The 27,037-nt window shown below is 40.8% G+C and overlaps 1 protein-coding gene across 4 annotated transcripts in view; it reads right to left on the bottom strand.

The window, feature by feature from the left end:
- Nucleotides 1–27,037, bottom strand: part of JARID2 (jumonji and AT-rich interaction domain containing 2) — a 225,704-nt gene that overhangs the window by 50,975 nt on the left and 147,692 nt on the right. For all 4 annotated transcript variants that reach the window (XM_071736384.1, XM_071736385.1, XM_071736386.1 and 1 more), the window contains 2 exons: nucleotides 14,917–15,086; nucleotides 81–257 (listed from right to left, as the gene is read on the bottom strand). In XM_071736384.1, the coding sequence (XP_071592485.1) occupies nucleotides 81–257; nucleotides 14,917–15,086 (347 nt within the window). The remainder of the gene's footprint in view (nucleotides 1–80; nucleotides 258–14,916; nucleotides 15,087–27,037) is intronic.

Genomic DNA, 27,037 nt, shown 5'->3' with positions numbered 1-27,037 from the left:
ACCCAGAAAAGGATTAACACACTCAGCACACAAATTCCTTTAGTAGGCAATGCAGGACAACAGAATTATTTAGGACCTACCTTGCCCATTTGGTACTTGTTTATGCGTTTTTCCTTTCCTGGGGGTTGACTGGCATGATGATGAAGCATTATTTGTGGCTGTTTTTGTGTCCTCTGTCTCCTCCTCCTCCTCTTCTTCATCCTCATCATCCTGAGAGCTTCCAAAATATACCATGTTGCTGGGCAGGGCTGGAGAACCTGATAATTAGAAAGAAATGGCTCTTTAGCATCATTACATTCACTTACTGCACTAAGCAGTATTGATCATAACCTACTTTAGTGTTATGCATAGCAAGGGATTCAGATGGAAGGTCACACTGGTGCATGACTAACTGGAGGGTTTTTATTTATTAATTTTGACCAACAGGATATGTGTGTGTGCTTGAAAAGCAGGGTTTCCCCTTCCACAAGCACATTCTATTCATACTTCTGACAATCAGTCTTGCTACAAGCCCTAATTAATAGCTTTGTGTATTCAGAGAAGGACTAATGCACATGCTTAACTTCAGGTGCGTGCTCAAGTGCCTTATTGAAGTCTTAACACACAAACTAAAAAGCTTGCAGCTTTTCTGAACTCCAGTTAAAAAAAAAAAAAAAAAAAGTTTACAAACCAATCTGTACCCCAGTTATATTTTTAGGATAATATTATAATGAAATACTAGCATTTAAACTTCACAGTGCTTTACAGACCTCTACTGAACTGTACACAATTCTTTACAGTATTCTGGCTCAGTTTTAAACAAAACCTGAGACACTGAGATGTTTAAATTTGCCCAGCAGGTTCCTAGCATAAAAGAAAAGAGCAAAGGTCTCCTAATGCCTCATGTGCTCCTTTTGAGAGGATGTTGCTTCTCATCTCTTGCTTACTTCCCTTGATGATCCCCCTAACCTGTCTTGTTTGCACACAGGTAAGATACAACATGCAGCTCAGTTAAGGAGAAGTAGAGATTCACAAGCTTAACAGCAATATAGGGTTGCAATTTAAAAATAACTCTTGCACAGAATTTTTTTCACATGTGTCATGCAGCAGTGTATAGGTTTCCCTGCACCACATCAGGACTACTTGCTATGACTGTACCTACCTAATAACTAATTTTAAATGCACAAATGCTGCTCACAACTAATGGGTACCTTCCCTTATGCCAGATACTAGTTTCCACTTTGAACTAAGTCTCTCTGTCCCCTGGAGGGACAGTTGCTCTAGCAGCCCTCTACATTTCATACAAAGATATTTTTCTTGTGTGAAGGAAAAAAAAAAAAAGTCAGTAGAAGTGGAGAATGGGGACTCCTCGCTTCAGTTGCCTTCCTGTAGTTAAATAAAGGACAAAGAAAGCTGGGCTCCAGACCAACAACACAAGGTAGTGGCGATTTGGCTGATGCTTCCTTAGGAAACATTCCTGGCTTCAAGCTCTTCAGAACAGCAAATCTGTGTTTTGTTTGGTTGTTAGCTGTTGGTGTTAGTGCCAATAACTAACTAAAGTTTATTTTTGGGTTGCATATTTTCTGCTCCCAATAGGTTTGTACAAAGTACTCTTAACTACAAAAATTACATTTTAATGAATGGATACCTAAATATGGCACAAACCCAACAATAGACTGTTTCTGCAATGAACCATCCTTTCTAAGTGTACTGATTTTGGTTGTGATGGAGTTAATTTTCTTTATAAGTAGCTTGTATGGTGCCTTGTTTTGGATTTGTGACCAAAACAGTATTGATAACGCAAGGATGTTTAGGTACTGCTGAGCAGTGTTTGCTCAACATCACAGCTTTTCTCCTTTTTTATTTTTTCCCCCCCCTCCTGTTTCTCATGCTACCCTGCCAGTGAACTAGCTGAGGGTGCACAAGAAGCTAGAAGAAAACATTGCCAGCAGGACAGCTGAACCCAGTTGAACCAAAGGGATATCCCAAATGCATATAACTGTGCTCAGCAAGAACAGTTTGGGAAGATGGGCTTTTGGATGAAGCCCTCCTTTCCTGGAGATGGACAGGGGAGAGTGAGTGAGCAGCTGCACGAGGCTGAGCCCACACCTGTAAAGATATTTGCTCTTGGTCTCCATAACAACCCCTTTGGGAAAGTGCCTGCCTTGGGGAGAAGAGAGAAACTCTCCATTGGCACCCATGCTGTGCGTGGATGGTAGCACTGGGACAGCTGGGGAAACACTGCAGCAGCACCTAGGCCTCGACAGTTCTTTTACCCTGAAATAATGTACATATTAATCCATCCAACCTAGACATGTACAGACACATGATTATCCTAGGGGGAAAGCCTTTTGTTATGCCACAACTTCCAAAGTGTTCGACACTGCCCTTGCATAACATCCTGGTCTATAAATGGGAGAGACAAGGAGTTGACAGATGGGACAACTCAGTAGATAAGGAATTGGCTGGATGGTTGCAATCAAAGAATTGTGGTCAATGGCTTGATGTCCAAAATGAGAGCAGTAATGAGTGGCATTCCTCAGGGGCTGGTATTGGTTCTGGTGCTGTTTAGCATCCTTGCTGTCGACACAGATGCTGGGATTAAGGGCACACTCAGCAAGTTTGCCAGTGACACCAGGCTGTGTGGTGTGGCCGACACAATGGAGGGGAGGGAGGCCATCCAGAGGGGACCTTGACAGGCTTGAGAGGTGGGTCCACGCCAAGGGAGGTGATTCTCCCTCTGTGTTCCACTCTTGTTAGACCCCATCTGGAGCACCCAACTCAAAAAGGACATGCAGCTGTTGGAGCAAGGTAAGAGAAGGGCTGGAGCACCTCTCCTACAAGGACAGGCAAAGAGTGTAGGGCTTGTTCAGCCTGGAGAAAAGAAGGCTCCGAGGAGACCTTATAGCAGACTTCCAGTTCCTGAAGGGGCCTACAGGGAAGCTGGGGGGGGTACTTTTTACAAGGGCATTGAGTGATGGGACAAGGAGTGATGGTTTTAAACTGGAAGAGGGGAGATTTAGGCTATACATTAGGAAGAAATTCTCTAGTGTGAGGGTGGTGAGACACTGGCACAGGTTGCCCAGTGGATGACCCCTCCCTGGAAGTGTTCAAAGCCAGGCTGGATGGGGCTCTGAGCAACCTGGTCTAGTGGGAGGTGTCCCCACCCATGCAGGGTGCTTGGAACTGGATGATCTTTAAGGTCCATTCCAACCCAAACCATTCAATGACCTATGAATCTCTAATACAGACTAATGAACAAATTAAGATTGCTGACATATTTCAAGTCACGGGAGCTGTAGCAACCTACAGAAACAAAAAATCTTTATGGTTTTTATGGAACCCAGAACTTGTTGGCACACTCTAATCAACCTACACATTAAAGGTGGTGAGAGGCTCAGTAATTCTGTTTGGAGGTGAGCTCTAAGTATCAACAGCAAGTAACTAGAAAACTCCAAACCAGTCCCTCTAGGACAGTATGTCCTGAAAAATAAATTAACTTTTTTTCCCCTCCCACTTAGGTACCCCAGTCTGTGGTACAGATTCAGAGGTTATTAGCTCTGTAAGTCTATACTGTGCATCAGTTCTAATCAGGATCTGAAGTGTGGCACCATCAGTGCATTAATGCATCGATAAATTATGGCAGTAAGAGAAACTTACTGTTAGGAACTCTCAAAATTAGATTTAAACACAGTCTGAAATCTATTATCATCAAGAGAAATAGTCCAGAAATTTTATTCAAGACACTAAAATAGGAGACTAGATACAGCATCTCTTCTCTAAGCCTCATCTTCCCTATGGTTCCACATACCTGAGCTTTCCTGTTAGCTGCCTTGAACAGCAACCAGCAAAAAATTATCTCTGCAATGGAAATGTTGTTTTTAAATTGGCAATCTTATGTCTTTTATAGCACAGAATATAGTACTGTGTCATTCTGCTTAGGAAGGAGGGAGAGTCTAATCCAACTGAGAGACCAGATAGAAACTTCATCTAACTTCTGGTATTCAATCATTGTAATGTCAATGCATAAATCTTCAGAATGACTGAACTATGAACAACAATGGTTAAATTGCATTCCTGGAACAGCTGGGACTGTTTGGGAAGTACATTTTCAAGGAAGCTAGACTAGGAACATCCAATAACACAGAAGAGTCCTGCTACCCCTCACTTTACTGATTTAAGTGCTCTGCAATATGAGATGTAGGAGAAAAAAAGCTGGCATTCAGCCTGTGTTGCCTCCCCTGCATACCCCCACCTTTCCCTATGTATTTATTAAAGTTGACTTGCAAAACAGAAAGCAAGGAAAAAGAAAAAAAAAGAAAAAGAAAAAAGAGAAAAGAAAAAAGGAAAAAAAAGTGAAAAAAAGAGAAAGGAAACAAGAAAGAGAGAAAACAAAAAGAAAGAAAAAAGAAAAAAAGAAAGAAAAAAGACGAAAAAAACAAAGAAGAGGAAAAAGGAAGAAAAAAAAGAAGGAAAAAAGGAATGAAAAAAGAAAAAAGGAAGAAAACAGGAAGAAAACAAGGAAGAAAACAAGGAAGAAAACAAGGAAGAAAACAAGGAAGAAAAAAAGGAAGAAAAAAGGAAGAAAAAAAGAAGAAAAAAAGAAGAAAAAAAGGAAGAAAAAAAGGAAGAAAAAAAGGAAGAAAAAAAGGAAGAAAAAAGGAAGAAAAAAAGGAAGAAAAAAAGGAAGAAAAAAAGGAAGAAAAAAGAGAAAAAGAAAAAAAAGGCTGCACTTGTGCATTTTTGCTGTGTTTATACATTGCAATGGGTGGAAGACTCTGAAAGAAATCTCAGAGCTTTGAGATTTCTTGCTTACTTTTTAGATCAGAAGTAGTTTTATTATTGTTTTATCGTTCTCTTTTATAATATGATTTCAGTTCTAGAATAGCCTCAAATACTGAGTATTTGCTCACAACTATGGGCCAAGCTGGTTCAAACCACTTTCCTTTAAGCCTATGTAGATAAACATGTCTAGAAGGCTAAGAAAACCCTAGTGTGAAAGACTGAGACAGTCTGCTCAAGCTCAAGATACTGCAAATTCCCTTTATGAGCAAACTGAAGGAAAGACCACCCTGTAAACACACTGTGATTTCATTTAAGCTAAAAGAATGACAACTACATTGATTACCTAACACCTATTGTGTGTAAGCATGAGTGGTTGATGTACACTGGTGTTTTACACCAACTAGAAATCTAATAGAACTCCCTCAAAACTCCTCTTACAGAAATAAAACTCAAGACTTCTCATCACTGAAGAACTAATGAAGCCCATATGACCAAAGCTGCACCAATAAGTGTTGAGGCTAGGTCATCACTTACCTTATTATCATAAAGAAATCATAAAGATTTCTTTCCTAAGTACCCCTCATCATCTTTGAGACTAGACAGGGATGTGTATATGATGCCACAGTCTACCTCTACAGGGGACCCCATTTGTTACTCATAGCTGTTAATTTATTTAAATCATACTAAGTAGTGGTTTTGTTGCCAGAAATTAAGTCAGTTTGTTTTTTCCACCTGTATCAATTGGACTGACAAAATATATTGCCCTTCCTCATAATCTGTCCTGCCTTCATCTTAAGTTAAGAGTATCTTGGTTTTCCTTACAGATGGACTTCACTGAAAGTTGCTGCTCCCAGATTTCTCTGCACATAACAAATATTAATAATGAAAATTATTAATCTCAGCAAGATTATAAAAGCCCTCCAAAAAGACATATGAATAAGGAAAACTGCATGCTATTCTGCACATTTTTGTTTTTGTCTGGATGCACTTAGCAACAGAAACCCATGGGGCAGCTATGCCAGTTCATTCTTACACATATTTTGACAGCCAGACAGCAAGAGTAAACATGAGCAATTATCTTTCCCTCCTCTTCCTCTTGACCTGGCCAGCATCAAGGTGTAATTCTCAAAGGGCAATATAAAGAATGACTTTAGAATTTAAATAATAAGTAACAACAAAAGAGTTGCAATGCTCCAAACAGCAGGCAACATCTGCACTGAGGTGATGTGCCCAGGTCTCAGCACTATAGGTATGTAACTGCCTCCTTCCTCAGTTTCCATCCCTAAGGAAACAGCAGAAAAAGATTTACAAGGGAGTTATGAGAGCCCATGGCTGTACTGAATTTTACAATTCTCTTTCTGTGCCAGCAGCCCCCAAATTGTGCAGGCAACTGCTACCACAGACAGTGAATGAGCAGGGAAGCAGCCCTCCAGCACCTGGGTTAAGCAGAGAATCTCACCCTGTCACACACATGATCAGCAGGTGCCTGAAAAATCTGCTCCCTCAGCAAATTTGATGGTAATCTGGAAAACAAAATTTGCCTCCCTGCCTCTTCTATAGAAGACATTTCAGGCAGGGAACCATCTAGACTGTGGCTGCATGGACATTTTTCTTGGCATCAAAAATGGTCCACAGATCATCTACCCCCATCTGACTTTTATTTTCAGTCCTGTGCCACCACCTTGACTGGGGCAGTATAATTTTTTGTGGGGCCATGTGGCAAATCAGATCAGGGAATTGATTCAGATTTAAATTCCAGTCTAAGGAAATTAAAGTCCACTAATAAATGTTGTAACTGTAATGTAATGTTACAAGCTCTTGAGTAAAGATTTTGGAATTTTCTGTGTACACTTCTTATTGAATGTTTAGCTTATTATATCACTTTAAGCTTTTAAAGAAAACATGAAACACAGCACGCTTCCAACCTGTTGTAGAAGGCTGGACACTTTACATTCTATCCTGATGATGTCTGTGCACATTCTTCCTAAATACTTTTTCCCCCTTTAAGCCAGCTAATTTATTTTGCATTGATATTTGCATAAAAGCATGTGCCACCACCAAAGAAGAGGACAAAATGCTTTCAATACAATGGACAAGAAGAAAAAGCCATGGCAGATGTCAGCTGAAAGAAAGAGCATGCAGCAGCAGAGCAGAAGAGAATGGCTCAAACATGCTGGTGTTGGACACCAGAGGTGAGTAGTGAGAGAAAAGTTAGCAAAAGGACACAGACTTCAGAAGCAATGGGAAGATGCTGAAAGAATTACTGGCATTAAATAGCAACAAATACAGTCAAGTGGGTAGGACACTTTGTATTGGCCAACTATAGAAGGAAGTATAGAAGGAGTATCTGATAGCACTGTCCATCTGCTGCCCTGATATGTGCTGCTCACCTTTTTCTGCTTAACAACTCACTGATAACTAAGAGTTGAGAGCAGAAAAGCTATGGACAAGGGCAAGCAGCAACCTAATGAACCACTGTGACAGAATAAGGGATTGCAAACCTCCAGGAAAGCTCAGATAGCTAACAAAACCCCAGTTACCCTCTTCTCACCAGCATTAAAGCAGGAGTTACTGTTTCTGTAACAGACATCACTGTGCATGACAAATTTTGAGAAAATCATTAATAGTGATTTTTCTTTGTTAAATTCATTCATCGTGTTTACAATAAATTATGAATTATTGCAAAAAGGGAGGATACTCAGCTCTTTAAAAAATGAGGTTTGAAGCATGTTTGGCAACTCTTTACCTCAGTATCTCCAGTTTCATTATTGAAATTCTCTTGAGTATTTTTGTCTTCCCTCCTATTGTGAGAGCAACACAAAAGAAAACCTAACTATATAGGAAAAACAATTACCACAACTACACACAAAGTGTTGTCTAATGCATGTGAAAGGATGACAAATGTATTTTATGTCCTCTGTTATAATAATTTGATGCTTGTACAATAATAACTATAAAGTAAAATACATTTTTTCAAGTCATGGTGCTGCTTTTAGCAGTTTTCTTGGAAAGATGTTACCCTCTGCATGTGCAATATTCAGGCTTGCTACTAAGAGTAGGCAGAATTGATTCTTAATCTGCACATACAGATGTGTTGACCTCAGCAGCAAGTGACTGATTAATAGAATAAACTATAGTCTTTTTCAACCATTTTATTTGACTAATGAGGTTATTAAATATTTTATTTGACAAATGTGTAATTTTCCTTCCTAAATTACAGTATGTTTTGTTTCTCATTAACTTTTGTCTTGGACCAGTTAAGCATACTAAAAAACCTTCTAAATTTGGATTTGAAGAGTGGAATCAGAAGTATGGAAAGTGCATGTGCTTTGCCAAAAGTACTATTTCATTACTCTTCAGAATTAGCTGGCAGTGTTTCTGCAATATTTACTGAAGTACAAACCAAATGTTTTCATCTGGACAGGATTCAAACCCTGGTATGCTACAACCACAACAAAAATCATCTCAGTCCAAGAGCCTTCTCTGCAATTTGGGCTGTGGTTTCTGCAAAATTGGAGGATCCTTCTCCATGAATTATTTACACCAACTCCCACTCTAGCTCCTCTCTTTTTTTCCCCCCCCCCCCCCTCACAACAATTAAACATAACCCAGATGTGCTTTGGAAAAATCTTGAAAGCAATTTGAGACATCAGAATGATTTAAGTAGAAGGAAGGTCAAGGTATGTGGGATTTAAGCTTGCCCTGATAAACATATGGCATGCCAAGTCCTATAACAAGCCATGTCCAGAGGTTTGGCTTTTCCTCTGACACACAGCCTTAATTTGGGGCTGTATGCAGGTGAAAAAACTTGCCTCTCAAATGCTCCTGATGTACTGGCATCTCAATGCTTAAAAAATTTAGGGCCTGCTTCTCATTTATTACATGTCCTAGTTACGAAGTTTTGGCCAGACAGGGTCTGGTTCCTGAACTGCAAATAAATGTAATTTATGCCAGCACTTTATGCTTGTTTCACAGAGCAAGGCTAAAAGAGAATGAACTGCATAAATTCTACATGTAGAGAACTCTATAAAGAACAGCTCTATCACACTTGTCTGACTCCACTTGCAGGAGGGAGGAAAAGGCCATCCCAAGTACAGAAACAAAACAGAGCTCCTAAATACACCACTGCTATCCCTTCCTCTGCCATTGTATAAATCACAAGATGCTTAGTGCTATGGCTAAGTTATTGGCCAGTGTAGTGACATAAAATCCATCCTCCTCAAAGCCATAGAGCTAAAACCAAAAAAGCCAAAGAAAATCGTTCCTTTTTTAGGGAAATGCAGTAGGAGTGGGGAAATGTGTGAACCTTCAGGGAAAAAAAAAAGGTTCACTTTCCAAAGCCAGCAAAAGGCACACCAGAGTGTTAGAAAAACCGAGTAGAGTGCTTCCCACTCCTGCGATTCATATCTGACAATCTCAAGGTAATTTAGCTTCACTAGCCTGGTTAAAGTCAGAGGCAAACCTCAAAACCAAATCATCAGACACAGACTTCAACCTCCACTACAAATGAGACAAGTCTGCAAGTCCCAAGCCACTGTGCTGCCATTCCCAGAAGGTTGCCTGAGATCTCTGAGAGATCCTGAGGCCCATTCTTAGCAAAAAAGAATTCTTATCCAAAGCACTGAACCTATGGTAGATTCACAAGGCACAGAAGCAGGCTGACAGATTTCTAACTGGGAGGAAGGGCAGGAATTGCCTTTCCCAGAATATTTTATTTTGCCCACCTGGATGCTGGAAATTGGAGGTTTTGAAGCACTGTTGATGCCATCAAAGGATTTGGATTTTATGCCAGTAGCTCACTCATAATCCACATCCAGCTAAGTCAATCCCAACACACAGAGTTAAATATTTCTCCCTGTTTTACAGAAAAACTAAGTAGCTTGCTGAAGGACTCAGAGAGAGTCTGTGGCTAACACAAAGGCTGAACCACTACATTAGTTTCAAGAAGCTCATTTCATCCTGTGGCTTTTTGCAGGAGTAGATACTGGAATCATTAACATCAGAAAGGGGCCTCAGAAGAGGAAAATCAGGGTAAAACTTTGATTTAGCTGCAGTAATACACACACACTACTCCTCTCTCACATTCAGTAGCTCTTGCATCCTCTTAAATCACCTCGTAGGCACAAGCTGAGATGAAGAGGCATCCTCCACTGCATGCCTGGAGGGATGACCTCCCAGCAGTGCTCTCCAGTGAAGGAGGAATGGCCACAGTGTTGGTTGCCAGGCCCTCCCTATGTACTTGACACATGTGAGCCCACATATCCCCTTCCCCCTGACAGCACTGCTTAAATTACACTTATCTTAAACCAATGTGGGAGTGAGTTACAAGACCATAGCAGCTATTCCACAGGTGGACTAAATGGTTCCATGTACGAGATACACCTCTTCTTTTACACTTCAGTATTACTCCAAACTTTTAAAGAAATTAGAAGTTGTGAGATTATACTTAAATCCAAACTTACTTTTATTAAATGGTTTGTGTGATGAAGTTTCTACACCCCAAAGTTTAATTTTCTGTTTTCAATACACTCTAAAATTTCAGTCTCAAACATGAAATTATTTTAAAATAAAATTGACAAAAAGTCTTCCTCTATTATTTTCAACAAATTAATGCAAATCTTCATGTTTTAGTATTATTTTGAAATTATAAAACTTATCTCGACTGCAAAGCAGCTCATATTTTTGGACAATGTTAGCATTTCATTGCTTAGCTTCCAGCCCTATCAAGTTACTGTGCTATTTTATATGCTTACTCTGATCTGGTGTGCATGTCTCCACAGTGGTAACATACTCCCTTGGAAGCCTGGGAATTCAAGAATGTGACTGATGCAGCCACCAGCTCTCATAAAGGCCATTGAATGTATTCATATGGAATTACGAGGCAAATGGACCTTCTGCTTCATTAAAAGCTACACAAATTAATGGCCATTTTCTAACTCTCAAAATTAAGAGGTCCCAAGGTTTTGGTTTGGGAGCCACTGCTGTTAGTAACAGAAAAATCTCTGTAGATATTTACTGACACAGACAATAATATGCATCCCAAGACATGAGAGACTGGCATCAAAGATCCCCAAGCCTACCAACTAAACAAGGTGTTTACAATGGAAAAGCCTGCTTAAGAGCAAACTGCACGTTTGGACAAACGTGCTAAAGTGAAATTTTCTATTTTGGTTTTGCCTAGTTGTAAGAAATCACCACATCGTTAAGTCACTGCAGTACTCAAAGAAAATGAACACTCATATGTTTTGCAGAACAGTTGTTAGAAGCATCTGAAAACTCCATTTGTGAGATCTCAATTAAACCATCTTTTATTTAGGAATCCCTGAAATTCTCTAGCATGTAAATCCCAGAGTCCTGGTTTAATTAGAAAACTGATCATGGGAAAACTTCTTAAAATGTAAGCTCCTAATCACAGCCTTCCTGTTATCACCTTTTGCAAAAGATCCATTGCTCACAGGGAGCTGTTTCTTCTTCACTCTACCCTGTTGTGGAATGTTAGAGAGGTTTGGAGAATGTTGGAGAATATTCCTGAATATTCTCGAAGAGATAGGAGGTACGACCCCTTTACTATGCCCAACCCCATGTTTGGGGGGCCAATTAGATCGGCCCATACTCCGGTGCTACCTGCACCAGGGATTCGCTGTGCTACAGGTAAACACACCGGGTGTCCAATAAAAAGTTATGTTGGTGGCAGGGGTGTGGTCACGGAAGCACTATATAAGCAAAAGTTGCTGCGCAATAAACCAGAAGTTCGTTTATCAACCATATTGGTTGCACGCATTTTCTTTGCCGCTCCCGCACTACCCCTATATTATTCCACTTGCTACATTTTACACCTGTAAAGAATTACAGAAAGTAAAGGTAACTTAAATGCACTGTGACAGAAGCTAGGAAGAAAGTACTGATCAGAGGCAGAAAATCCAGCAAAAGTGAAAGCTGTTGTACAACTGCACAGAGATGTCATACTCATGTCTATGCACGCTGCTGAAAGATACTAATTATGCTTCTGGCAAAGGGCATATGGGCTCCTTCAAAGAAGCTATTTAAAGATAAGAATGCTGCAGACAAACACTTCAGAGATATCTGCACTATTCCCTTCCTTCTTATGTCGAAAATTCTAGGTCACTTTTGTGAAGAAAAAAAAAAAAAATTTAAATACTAAAAAGCAGGGAAGCATTGTAAAGTCTGGTCAGTGAGATGTATTATAGGGTGCCCAGATAATCATCAACTGTTACAGCTTTTTCTTTCTGCTCGGTTTACCTGTTAAAAAGTAATTAGTACATTGTATTATCAAATCAAGGGTTCAAAAACCAAACTAATTAAAATTATGTCTAAAGCCCCAGTATTCTGGATAACAAAACCAAGGAGGTGACCTTAGTTAAATAATGTCTCTTTGAAATTACAGAATGCTAAGCAAAAAGAAAAAAAGAAAAAAGAAGAAAACAAAGGGGAAAAAAAAACCCAAACCAAACCCAACCAACAACAACAAAACCAATGAGACCGGAGAGGGCCAGGTACAAGAGGCTCCTTTTACTTAATATAGGACTTCACCGGCAAGGGCCTTTCTTTCACATTGTTGCATAATAGTATTGCTCCACCACTCACGGAATTTAGCTGCTGCAGCTTAAAATATAAATCCCCAGAGTACAAACAGTGAACTTCAAGCAGTGACTGGGATTTTTAAGTTTCTCCATTTGGAAAAAGAAAATCAATGTCCACATTGACATGCTCTCACTAATTTACACCATGCTTCTGGAATTGCTACTGTGTGTGTGGTGGAACAAGGGCAGAGACATGACCACAGAGCTGTTTTCTCACTGGTCCTGGAGAAGGCTGTCTTGCTGAAGAAAAGCTTTGACCATGAATGCAGGGACTAATACAATAGGAGGAACATTTTGAAACACTGGGACCTAAAAGAATCCCAGCTCTTTTGTCTCAACAAACAACAGTATTACTGTCCTGGATCAGACAGCAGCTCAGACACCAAAGCCAGAACCATGCTAATAGCAACAATCCTACTGCCTCAGGACACAGCCAACCTCCTGCTCCTCCACAGATAATGTACCAGGTAGCAGATCCAAGATTTCCCCTCCTGTTTTTTCCAGCTCTTTTCCGGCTCTATACGGGGGTAATGGAGCAATAAGCTGTTTAAACAGACCAAGAACATGCCATGTGTGGCACTCAGAGCAGATTTTCCCTTGTGGTTTTAATATAATTGTAATTGGGATCTTGCCGTATGAGTGCATGTGTTGTCTGAAATATATTGAGTACTCCTGCATACTGAAGAAATCAGGAATGAATTGTAAGTTCTTAATTGACAGTACAAAACATCAATTATTCTACAGATTAATAACAAAGAAGAAAATTGCAGGTGCAAGAGCTAAACAGCTACTGATTAAAAGAAAATTTGAAAAAAAAACCCAAACCACAAACACAAACAAAACACAAACCTTCTGAATGAAGCACTGGAACAGGACAAAAGTACCCATGCTTCCCATTTGCATTGTTAAAGCAGAATGCTAAGAGACAGCAGGAAACAAAGATGGATATAAATCACATCCCAACACAGGTTGCCTTCTTCTAAGTGCAAGTGCCTTCAGAGCTATAAATAACACGTGCTTAGTTAGCAAGCAGTGGAAACAAGTGTGTGAAGGCAGCCATGTGTGCTCACACACACATACACACACACATCTATACATACACACACAACCCACCAGAATTTTCCCACTAACTCCTGTGGCAGTCGGCCCAGATCACAGCAGTGACACGCTGCCAACAGACTGATCAACCTCACAGCAGATTTAATTAGAAATACTTTTCAACAGATTAAATTTCAGAGGACTGTGATGCCACTTCAAAATCTATCAGATTCTGCTCCTTGCAATCTTTTAAACAAACACAAAAGCTAGCAAACCACTCCTCTCCATCCGCTCACTTTACCAGAAGTCCCAACAGGATGAAGGCTCCATACTGGACCAGAGTCAAGACAGATGTATTAGCAACCAGACTAAAGCTACCACTAGCCTACAGGATCCCAGAAAAGAGGGAAAAATAAATGAAACCATGCTGCATTGAGGTGAGAAAGCCTCAAGCAAGAAGCTACAGGTGGTGTTGACTGGCACTGCTCACAGCAGAACTCAAAAGAACTCAAACAGAAGGTGATGGATTCAATCCACTAGGTAAGACTTTTGCAGACAAGCCCTATCAGTAACAAATGCCCACCCTTTCAGTGGGTAATGGGAAAAAACAACATCAAGAAGCATTATTTTAGCACATCAAGGATGGAACAGTGACTAGATAAGGTGGCAGGGGCATCTGCACAAAGAGATACATACCACAAGATCTCATATGACAACTGGGAGATTAAACTGGAAGATGTCTTCAGCTCGTGATTTGGAACACAGGGCCATGGGAAGGCCCAAGAAAAATGACCATTCAGATACGGCCTCCTTCTTTACCTTAATCTGGACAGTCAGCAGACTTCATGCTAAAGTCCCCAAGTCTGACACACACCAGTGATCCCAGACACACACTGTACAGGTCCAGCCAGGCTCAGGCACCGGGAGATAATGCAGGAATTTGATATAATTCAGGAATTTAACTGTACAACTTAGGATGCCTTGCCTGCACTCGCAGAGAAGCTCACCTGTTTAAATTATCATCATCAGAACAACCCAGCTCCCTGGGCAGCTAAGTACAACGCAGCCCTTCTACTCACTGGCAGATGAAAAGCCTCACTCAGATTGAACAGTGAAGGACAGTGAGCAGCTAGAGAAGGGAATTTCCAACCAGATTTCTCCTCTTGCAGGAACAAGTACTCAGGCAAGTTAAGCTCTTCTTCAGTTTATAGTCAGACAAAACAAAGGACGATGGGGAGGACTTACCAGAGCTAGACAAAAAACTCATTCAAGGATAACAGAGTGCTAAGCATAAAAGAAATTTCTCTTTGCACTATTACCAGCCTCATTTTATGGTCTTTACAACCATGAACTCGAATGCTTCTGCTGCAGATAGAAATTGATGAGAGTGGAAATGCACACAGTATATTCATGGTGTGGCACCTGCATGTTTGGCTGGCTGCTTCTCAGTGTCTGGTGCTACTGCTCAGTTTTTTAACAAGACTGTGCCCTGAGGCTGCTGCAAGACTCCTACCTCGAAGACAGAGGAAAGTGAGAAAATCTTCTGTCTTGGGCTTCCTTTTGGAGAGGTCAGAAATCTGAGTGGCGGGAGGGGGTAATAACGGCTCCACTATCTTTATTGGAGTTGTGCTGGGGCTGTTTGGCTGGGACTGGGCAAACTTCCTTTGTGCTTGCAGCCTTGGCCTGTGGAAACAAAGAGCATACCAGAAGCATGTTAGGCAGAACTTGCAGGAGAAAAGTCTGAACATAAAAATTAATGATTTAAATAAATAAATAAATAAATAGAAAGTGAGAGAGATCTGAATCCATATCCTGCCAATATCTTATTTCTACCTAGGTCAATTGCAAAGACAGCATTTTATTTGCTTTTCCCTTCAGTATCTTCTGCTACAATTTGGAAAAACAGAAAGAGAAACATCTTGACTATAAAATCTGTGACCACTATTTCATATGTTCTGAGTATTTTCTTGTGCATCGTACAATTACAGTTTACCATTCACTTACTTGGAAATTAAATCTGTATTTTGCTCTATAAAAATGTCCTTTTTAAAAAAGTGTTAGTGTTCTTTGCTTCTTGTTTTTAATTAATTTACAAATTAGGTTTATTTTAGTCCCATTAAGGTTTTAATTTATTCCAATCTGCTAGAAATTTATTTACGTGGTAAAAAATAGATATTTATGCTAGACCCAGTTCTACAAGAACTCATCAAAACCTTTAGGGAAAGATGTTTTTGACAGAGAAAATAAAGGGTAAAAGCCAATAGATTTTTGTTCCCTTGGCCACAGCCCAGAAGACAGTAAGCAAGGAGGTCCGTGTGGGGTTAAGCAGTATTTGTACCAAATTTGTAGGAATGAAGGACATGTCTCAGTGCTGGTACTAAAGGATGGGCTTACACTCTCTGCTAAGTTTTAGTGCACACCCAGGTAGGGCTGTAGGAAATTAACAGGTGCAGGTGGTTTTGGCAGTCAAGATGCAAATTATTTCAAGCCTATCTGAAGGCTCTGATTAACTGCTAGGTGGCAATGAATATGATTTTCTTTAATACGTCTGGAACGCAAATTGGTATTAGGGAAAGCGCTTTGGGGCAGGACAGATACCCGGGGGGGGTCTCACTGGAAACATGACTTGGCTCAGCATTTAAGAACATGCTAATTTCTCACTTAGGCATCTGGGATTCTAATTATGATCTTTATTACAGCTTCAAAAAGGAGAGAAGCTACTGAAAGAACTTGAAACCTCATTGAGAAATGATGCAATTTTATGCCATTTTCCATCCTAATAGCAGAATATTTACATAATGTTAAACTGAAACATGTATCAAATAACACTGAAGGAAAGCCAGGTCTTGTCACTCTGTGGCAGGCTTGACTACTACGACTTAAGGAAAGCACAGTTATTGTTAAGTGTGGATAAAAACCACCATTGACAAATCTCTACTTTTTCAGAGAAATTAAACTGAAATAGTTGGGTAAGAAGAGGTTTGTTACTGTATTTTTAACTTCCACAATTATGTAGCTAAAATAAAAATAAAATAAAATAAAAAAATCCCAACAGTGTTTGTATACCTATAAACACATTCCCTAATGACAACAGAGAACAGCATCAGCATTTTTTTCCCTGAACTCCACATAAAATGTCCATGCCTGCAATATCCAAACCCCACCCTCCAAGCCCAAACAAACAAAAAAATCATTCATTCTCACTGCTTATATTCCGCTACTTAATGGCAAATACAGCATAGTGTTTATAATTTTTTTTCAACACAGTGCTTATAATTTCTGAGCTAAACTAAAAGAGAATTGATCACATGTACGTCGTCACATCTATGAATAATTAACTTCCTAGAATGAAAGTCTCAATCTAGATCTGTTTGGATATCCCCAAAATTACTCAGGTTGCCTTGCAAAGCTGTTTCTTCTTTCAAGTAGATGGAGGACACCCACGTAAGATGAATGGGACTTTTAATTTCAACCAACTACATCTTTATCACCAAAACCATACGTGGCCAGAGAAGAACACTTTGTGTTGGCTTCTGTTCTCACCAAAATGTTCACTGTCTTGCCAAAAAAGTCTACAAAGGTTAGCAAGCAACCCTGCCTGCTGCTCTTATCTTCATAGTAATTCTTCCCCATCAATATGTTTCTTCAGCTTGGCTGTTAAAAATACACACTATCCACTCGTGGCATCTCTGAAATCACCTGCTCAAATCTTACGCTATCAAAGATAAGCAGTGAGGAGGACTCTACACCCACCACTACCACAATAACTAAAGGTTAAGCCTGTTTCATGGTTCAAAATTAACCCTCTGCAGCAAAGATGTTTGCAGCATCCCTGTTATTGGTCCCTAGAGGGATTGAAAGAGGATTAGAGAACGACTTGGACGTTCAGCATACACATGAAATTAATTAGTGAATTGAAAGTACTTTTGCTTTGGTCTGTCTCTGAAAACACAGCCTGCACTAGCTGTCCTCCCCAGTACAAACAGCTCACCACTCATTTTGCTTGCCTGCTTCCCACTAGGCACACGGCCTGGCACCATCCCTAGCTCTTTACCACCCACTACACTCCCACAGGGACCTTTCTGTGAAAATGCCAGACCTACCCTCCACACAGTTTCAGCCTAGAGCAGTGAACTTTTGTGGCTTTCTGGGGAGACCTTTTGCCATACGGACAGAGGTATCTGAGATCCTTCTTCTCTCACAGATATTTGAGAGAAGATGTTTGCTACAGATATTTGCTGTACTTCCTCCTGCTTGGTTTGAACTACCCACTGCAATAAAAACAGGCCTGCTCCTTATGAAATATCCATTTTTTATCAAGACCCTGAGTAGTTACAGGGCATAAACATCACCAATTTGATTTATGAACACTAGTAAATGAAGGCTCCCTTTTGTTACTGCAGCATCCTTTAGGTTTCTGCAACCAATCACGTCCTTTGCATGGTTAGGCATGTGCTCTACGGGCTTCTACTTCAGTCCCCGAGGGTGTACAGAGCTGTGACCAAGAAATAATCTATTCTGTAGCTACAACACATTCAGATGAGGCACTGAGGGTAGGAAACAAAAGCTGAGCTTTTAAGCAGCCTTTGCTCCAGATTTGCATAAAGACGACCAGTTGCAAAGTTGGGCCAGCAAAGGAAAAACACACTTTCCAAAACATGGGCAAAAATTTCAAACTGGTTCCTTCTGAAGGAGTGTATGCATCTTAATAGCCTCATATGTCCTCACAAAAACCTCTAGAAGCATAAAACCAATTATTACGGGTATGGTTTCACATTACACTTAATCTGATGTGACTGTGAAGCTGCTGCCAAAAACCGAGGTACCCTCCTCCACTACAATTCAACCAGGTCAAGTGTAGCAGTCAGTCATACTCATACACCACTTCTGGGCCTGGCCAAATAGGTAAGGAAGTGATAAAAGTGCTCAGAAAGACATTTTGTATGCGATAAACACATAACACCACCACTATGGCTTTGCTCTTTGCTTGTAATGCAATGATTTCTGCTGGAATGACCTATTCAGCCTGCATCGGGCAAAGGGACACAGGTTGGCATGAGCAGCCAACAAAGAGCTTGTCTGCATCCTCAAAATAAATCACAGAATCATAGAATCCTAGAATTGGCTGGGTTGGAAGGGACCTCAGAGATCATCAAGTCCAACCCTTGATCCACTACCACTGCAGTTACCAGACCATGGCACTGAGTGCCACATCCAGTCTCTTTTTAAATATATCCAGGGACGGAGAGTCCACCACTTCCCTGGGCAGCCCATTCCAATGTCTGATCACCCTCTTTGTAAAGAAATGGCTCACTCATCCTCATAGAAAGGGTATACACTAAACAGGCCCTCCCGGGAAGGAAGCAGGAAACCTGGTTACCCAGGATATGGAGAGGGCTGAAGTACTCAACTACTTTTTGCCAACCATATCCTGGGCTGCATCAAAAGAAGTGTGGCCAGCAGGTCAAGGGAGGTGATTCTTCTCCTTCTACTCTGCTCCTGTGAGACCACACCTAAAGTACTGCACTCAGTTCTGGAGCATCCAACACACAAAGGACATGGAGCTGTTGGACAAAGTTCAGAGGAAGGCCATAGAGATGGTCAGAGGGCTGGAGCACCTCTCCCACAAAGACAGGCTGAGAGAGTTGGGATTGTTCAGCCTACAGAAGAGAAGGCTCCAGAGAGACCTTAAAGAGGCCTTTCAGTATCTGAAAGGGGTCTACAGGAAAGCTGGGGAGGGAATTTTTACAAGTAAGGGTAATGCCTCTTAACTGGAAGAGAGTAGATTTAGATTAGACATTAGAAAGAAATTCTTCACTGTGAGGGTGGTGAGACACTGGCCAAGGTTGCCCAGGGAAGCTGTGACTGCTCCCTCCCTTGAAGTGTACAGGTTGGATGGGGCTTTGAGCATCCTGGTCTAGCAAGGGGTATCTCTGCCCATGCAGGGGAGTTGAACAAGATATCTTTTAAGCTCCCTTCCAAACAAAACCATTCTATGAGTCTATAAAAGCCTTGTAAATACAGTACTACAAAAAACTTAGCAAAAAGGAAAAGGATAATACCACATCTAGATATCATGCAAATATGTAGCACACATCCAGAAATGGCTAGATATTTAAAAATAAATAGTAATTCCCATTCTCTCAACAGAATATTTTCCTTCTACTGCTTTTGAGAGACTTCAAGCACCTATCTATGACACAAAGTTTAAAAACGCCTCAGCCTAGGGAAGTCTCAGATCCTTTTCATACTCTTCTCTACTGAACCAGCTGTTTAGGTCTAAGACAGCAAATCGCAGGCAATGACTAAAAACAAAACACAACAAAACCATCAGACTAAGCTGGAAATCATTTCTCTCCAACTCACAATACACTTTTTGAAGCTTTTCTAGACTAGAACTTATTTTTAGTTGAATATTTTAAGAAAATTGAATTCTTTAGAATAAAAACCTACAGTTTGTCTTGGCTAAAAATGCTTCAGAAATGTCTTTTAAAATAGGATATCCTAGGACCATGCCTTTAGCCCCCCAGAAAGGACATGTTAAAGAATAAAACACCTACTACACAATGGTAATCTTTTCCTTGCAAAGGAATGCTCAGGCTAGTAACAGCAGTCAGTGTTACATTTAGTAAATGTTAATATTCTAGATAACAGTGCATGCTGTGTTAGTTACAAACCAAGTATTAATTATTAGTATGCGAGTTGTACATCAGTACAAAATTCTGACTATTTTCAGTTTATTAGTCCAAAACTCCTAAGTGAAAGTACTATAAAACATACACAAAGAACAATATACCCAAGTGAATTGATAATGTATATTACAATACAATAGGTCCTCATACCTAAGGATCTCAACTGGGAAAAAATTTCCAAAACGTCTTTTTCAAATGTTCTCCAAGCTCCAGCAATCTGCACGTTTTGACAGAACTTCCTGCTTAATATATACTACAGTGTTTTCTTGCTACTGGTCTCACAGCCTCTTACTCACTCCTTGAACTTTGCTTTTGCCTTCATTGTTTCCTGCTTTTCTGTTGCCTGATGTTTCTCTTTCTTCTTTATACCAGCACCACTAAAGTTAGATTTCCATACTTTACAGGAACTGTAGCTAAAGTAGCAGCTTGTGTGTCACTGTTTTGTGATTAATTCCCATGTCCCTTTCCAAAGCAGTGTGTTTTTCACTCTCCCAGCTGCTAAGTATGTGGCCTGCAAGCTGAAGGAATCTATGCCTCTGTCTTTCCAAAAGCAGCGTAAGTATTTGGTTATTTTTGTCCCTTCTCCTTCTGACAAACTAGTGGCAATGAGCTGGTATTAATTTTCACCAAACATTGAGTAGATAGTTAGGAATACAGATTTTACTTGCTGTCTGTTCCAAGGCTAGCTGCTGAGGAAAACACAAAACACCTCTTTCAAAACACATCTTTAAATGAGAGGAGTTCTGGTTTCTTGGTATTGCTAAGTTAAGCTTTGCACTTCCCAGATGTCCTTCCATATTATGCCTCTCAATCTGTCCAGCAGAAATCCAGTGCACCATGTATGTACTTTTTTTCCATTCAGGGCCTATCCTTACATGGTTACAGCTAAATTCTATGGCATCTTTCTCACACTGCTGTCTCAACCTGACTATCCCACAGAGCCACACACAGTCACAGTCCTTCCATCACCCACTGCCACCCATTCCAGGGAGGGATCCAACATGAATGGGCAATTTACCCCACTGATTTTTGCTTTTGCACTGACTACTCTGTGCTAATATCTTTACAGTTTCCCTTCTGCCACGTACCTGTTTTTATTTCCTTACTGTGACACTTTGTTGGCTTGCCAAAATAATTATCTCTGAGTTGTACTTGTCCCTACTCTGCTCTGGATCAGGTTCAAAGAGCAACATCTTTTGTTCTCATCAGAGCTGGTACCTACCTTGCACATTTGGTTTAACTGTACAGTCTAAGACTTGGTCTAATGCACAACATGACTGCATGCAAAGATTTGTCTGTGTGTGCAGTGCAGCTTTGTTTATTAATGCAAATGTATCTCAATGCTGTAGGCTGTAGATAATGTTCTAAAAAAAAAAAAAAAAAAAGCAAAACAAAGTAATTTAGGCTTTAATAGCCAGGCATGTGCTGCAGATTGTTATCAGGTATGTAATTTCCAGCTTAGACAACATCAACCATGTGACAGGCACTTCCAGGCAAGCCAAAGGTGAGCAAGCAGAACTTGGTGCTGCAAGTATCATTCTTCACAGGGCAATTGGGAAATCTTTATCACTATTGCATGCACCATTGGGAAGGATGGTTAAGCTATATTTCATCCACTCTCTACAACTCCCTAAAAGGAGGTTTTAGGCAGGTGGGGGTTGGTCTCTTTTCCCAGGCAACCCTCAGCAAGACAAGAGGGCACGGTCTCAAGTTGTGCCGGGGGAGGTTTAGGTTGGACATTAGAAAGAATTTCTTTACTGAGAGGGTGATCAGACATTGGAATGGGCTGCCCAGGGAAGTGGTGGATTCTCTGTCCCTGGAGATATTTAAAAAGAGACTGAATGTGGCACTCAGTGCCATGGTCTGGTAACTGCAGCAGTAGTGGATCAAGAGTTGGACTTGATGATCTCTGAGGTCCCTTCCAACCCAGCCAATTCTATGATTCTGTGATCCTTTGTCTCCCGAGAGCAAGCCCAAGGCACTCACTCCAAGCAGCAACCTTCCACAGGACCACCAGTTTATGAGAACAGGTCTCCAGAATTCAAACCAACAAGTTGTCTAAATCTGCCAAAACTTAAATAAAACAATTCTTCTTTCTCCATCTGTGAAGAGAATTGCCCTCAGAATACAACATTTTGTTGGCTTGCCCTGGAGCACAATTAAGTGTAAATGTTATCTCTGGTAGTTCTAGGCAGCATTTCTATTTGTCTACTCGGATACCACTGGAACCACTGTGTCCCCAATTAAAACCTCAAGTGAATAACTGGCATCAGTCACACCAAGAGCAGAGAACAGGCACAGGAAAGATACCTTTGAACTTCATTTCCTCTCCCACATCCCCTTAAACTTCTGGGGTAGTATTTTCTGCCTGTATCAGTGACACCTGGTGCCCATTTCAACAACATGCTGGCTCAGTCACAACTGCCAGCAAGTTTTCCATAGTGGAAATCAAGATTCAATCATCGTCTGTGTCTCCACACCTTTTGTACGAGGAAGGAACCAGAAGGTAATAGACCTTGTCACTCCCATCCACGTAGACATCAACTGCACATAACCAGTGCAAAACCTGTGGTCCTTCTAAGACGTGACCCCTTCAAAATTATTTGCAAGGTGATGTAATCCAAGACACAATCAAGACCTGTATTATAGGTAAGGGTATAATTCTTAATCCTGTCACCTGATTAGAAGAATCAGGGTTGATTTTCAGTAAATAAAACATTCCAGTAAGGTTGAACGCAACACTTTTCAGGTGTTATTTTTACTGAACCCCTTTTTCACTCTATCATCTTTACTTTCCGTGGTCCAAAATTTAAAAATTTGGCCTAAATTAGTAACACAATTTTAAACCAGCCTTAAATTGAGTGAGCAAATCAAAGTTAAGTACCACACCTATGTCCATTCAGTCTTTGGTTGTTGAAGCTGACAGGGCATGTTCCCATAAATAACACTTCTTGCTTTAAAACTTTAGAAACCATTAATGGATTCACATTTTCTTTTGTGGTTTTTTGCTTGTTTGTGTTTGGTTTAAATAGGAAACAGCTGGTTTCTGAGAATCTCCTCTCCTGCAAACAATGGAAAGGTCTTTGAGAATGACATTTAATGAAAGATAATTGAACTAGCCCATATGCTTAATGACTAGTTCAAAGTACAACTGGCAGCTTACATGTGTTTGCTAGAAATTGCTCAAATTATCACTAATTCTGCCATCACCTTTTTTCCTGACCATGCTCACTGATAACAACAAGGTATCTGTCATCTCCAAAACTGCTTCAGCTCATGAAGTTTAGCTAATTTTAGCAGAGGTACTGATACCCACTAAGTGAAATAGCTGGCTGCCAAAACAACATACAAGACAGCTTTAGGCAAAGTAGGAGTTCTTAAAAGCCACTGGACACTGTTTACCAGCCTCCACCATGTTAACCTTGGAGGAACTGGACAATTCCAGACACCACATACAAGCTTTATAGGTACTCCACCTTGTATAATATGAGCAGCCACAATGGCACAGGGATACAAAACTTGCATGCCAGATTGAGGCCAGACTGACCAAACTAGATGGTAAAGAAGAACTTGTGGAAAACTAACACTGCATTAAGATTTCAGCTATGGATCCAGGTAGCCCATGTGTTTCAGTGGCCTAGATAACCTTGAGAGGGATGATGCCCTGGGTTTTTGTCTCGAAACATCCATGCTGGACAGAGAATATTAATGCTTTCTTGATGTAGCAGCAGGATTTACCAGTATGAACTTGATCCCCCTCCACAGACCTCAGGATACACAGAAACAGAGAGGAAGAAGAAACAACTCAAACCCCCAAAAGCATAATTAATTAGTCAAGCTTGCATCCCTTCTCCATGGTTCTCTTCTACTGCTACAACTGGTGTTAGTTGGACATGATGCAGGAACAGTCCCATGCTTGTCATACACAATGTACATCACTGCAGCACTATGCACAGGTTCACAACCTCTCATGTTCAGACCAAAACAGAATCCTGAGATACCAAGGCAGAACTCCAAGGCCAGCACAATACAATTACAAAACCCCACATCTACTTCCAAGGATCTCAATAATAGGATGCTTCCAGCCTAACCTTAAGCAGCTGGAGAAACACTGATTTAGATTTAAGTGCATTAATTACCACAAAACACTCAAAACTTCCACCCATCCCCTATGCTGGTAGCTGTGACAAGCACAAGAGGGTTTATCAGCCCTTGCCAAGGGTGAGGAGAGCATGGGGAGCATGACCAAATGAGGACCTGGCAGATGGGTGAAGCTTCCCAAAACATATGTGGTTCCTACAAGTTATCTGCCTTTGTTATCCAGTCACACAACTGTCCTACTGATTGTCCACAAATCTGGATCAAAAGGCTTATTCTTTTATAAGTGTAGTATCTGGACAGTCTATTTTGGCAATACATTGGCTCTTTTAAATCCACTTTCTCCAGGGTTGTCTCACCTGAGATTGGACAGTAATTTTTTCTTCTCCATGAGCATGTGGTGAGCTGTACATGGCAATAGATGGCAGAAGAGATCCTTCTGAACACTGGAGACAGGTGGTGCCACCCTTTCTTTTTCCCTACAATGGTTCTTGAAGATTCCCATTTTGAAGTAGCTTAATTTCTAGTGTAAGAAAAGGAGCACAGGTATTTTAACCTGTGACTGCTATGGGCTGTACTCCAGCTGTGACTACAACCCCACTGCAGGCTGCATAAAGCCACCCAGGCTAATCCTTCAAATTCACCAGTTCACATGGGAATCTAACAACATAGACTTAACTGTCCTACAATGCTCCTCTCAAGGTTTTGGGTTTTGTAGACACTTTTGCCAACATAGCCAACAGCATTCAGTTGGACAACCTCAGATATGCTCACACAAGCTACAAACATGCACAGTAATGCAAAAGCATCCCCACAGAGAAGGAACAAGAAGCAGGAATGTATGGCAGCAGCCTATTTTGGAGGGGGCTGTGTCCTGGATACATCTCTCTCCTTACTTCTGCCAGGCTATGCGTGCTGCAGAGATGGCTCACTAGGGACAGCTTATGCTACTAGAAAAGACAGGCGACTTTACAGGACTAAGTTACAGTGGGAGTCATGGCATTAACGTGCATCAGTACTAAGTGCCATTTGATGAGGACTTATTCCAGCAGGACCAGCACCTTCAACAGCTTATGACTCCTCTACACATTCCTTTATGCAGTTTGCTTCTGCTCCCATGCCATTCTTCTTCTTCAGCGTTTCTGATTTCCATGTGCCACTTGGTTCTCTTCACTGGAGCACCCTTCAAGCTGCTTATCCAGCACAGCTGAGCATGGATGCCATATGGAAGCACTTGGCAAATGGAGACATTGGTTACCAGTCCCTGCATCCAGAAAGGATGCTCCTCTTTTCTGGTAGCATGACCCAAGACTCCTACTTCTCAGCTTAAGCCAAACCCACTGCCCCACACCATCAATTTTTACAGGAAGCACATCTCCATGGAGTGACTTTAGGCCAGGCCTGTCACTTTATGCCATGCTGTTGCACAAAGAAGAGCAACACTACATGCCAGAAAATTAAAATGCAAAAACACGGCAGCGGGGGAAAAAAAAATAGAATACCTCAATCACATTTTCTTGCTTTTTAATCAACATTAGCAGATATCTCTGTGAGTATTATATCCTGACAAACTGTTCTTCAAGGAGAAGAACATAAATAAATAAATAAGTAAATAAATACATTTTTAATTATTTTTTTTTATTTATTCCCACCCTACACCCTGTCCCATGAGCTAAAAGTGAACAAGGTGAACTCTACACCAACACCTTCCAGACTGCAAAGAGGCTTCAGGTTCCACTTCACTTGCACCATCTCCACCTACTGGCAAAGAACGGAGAAATCCCTGCTGCCTGCACAGGCTGCAGGTGGAAGAGTGAAGCAATCTTACTTTTCTGGTATTCATGAAACACAGCGTGGGGGAGCCCATGGACACAGAATGGTCTCACCTTTCACTTCACCTGCTTTTCAACACCATCCTTCTGTCTGCATTGAATTACAGGTAACAGGCACCTTGTTGCCTACCTGAGGAGTTTTTTTTCAAAAAGTTTTTTTGGCCCTACAAAAACACTTCCTACCCAATGGAAGAGAGCCTACAGAATGTTTAAACCTGCCCATTTTCATAAACTTTAATATTTCCCCTCTATTTAATTACACAGAAGTCAAAGCTACTTTTAGTACAACACACCATGCAACTTTTTTCAAGTACCATTTTCAGTGCTCGCAGACATCTGAAGGGCATCTGCAAAACCTGTTTGCTTCCCAGCTCCCAACCAGGAGACAATGAACAAAAGCAGCAGGATTCAGATGACAGAGCTTCCCATTTCCTTACTTGTGTGATGCCCTCCCACTCTATCCAAAACCCTGGTTCCTGATAAATTCAGTGCTACCCTCTGTTCTGTGTCTCTCTTAAAAAAGGTTGCAGGCTCAGACTGAATGGTGAATGATAAGACAAACAATAACAAGCATACCAGAAGCTCCTTCCCTAGTAATTTGACCAACTCCTAAAACTCAAAAGAGGGTAGAAGATCAAAGCACTTGACTCAAGAAAAATTCTCTTTTGAGCACCCATTTCCCTGCAATTGTGCCTATTGTTTTTAAAAGAAAAAAAAGTTATTTTACAGATGACTTCATTCCTGTTTTCCAATCTCAGAAAAACATGCATACTTCAACTCTTGTGATCTTTCACCTTTTGCTCTAAAAGCAACTTGCACTACCCAGAAAGCCAGAGGTTACTTCTGGCAGAGATGGCAGAAGTAACAGTGTATGGATCATTTTAGCCACCATCTGAATGGCTGAAAAACTTCCTGTTCAATTAAGTCCCCCATTAATCCCTACCATTTGAATAAAATTTTCCATCTGCTGGCAGGAAGTGATAAAAGTCACACGGTCAGTAGGTTGTGGGCA

Source organism: Heliangelus exortis, chromosome 2, assembly GCF_036169615.1.
Source record: "Heliangelus exortis chromosome 2, bHelExo1.hap1, whole genome shotgun sequence".
NCBI classification, from domain to species: Eukaryota; Metazoa; Chordata; class Aves; order Apodiformes; family Trochilidae; genus Heliangelus; species Heliangelus exortis.
This window is presented reverse-complemented; position numbering and strand designations above follow the sequence as displayed.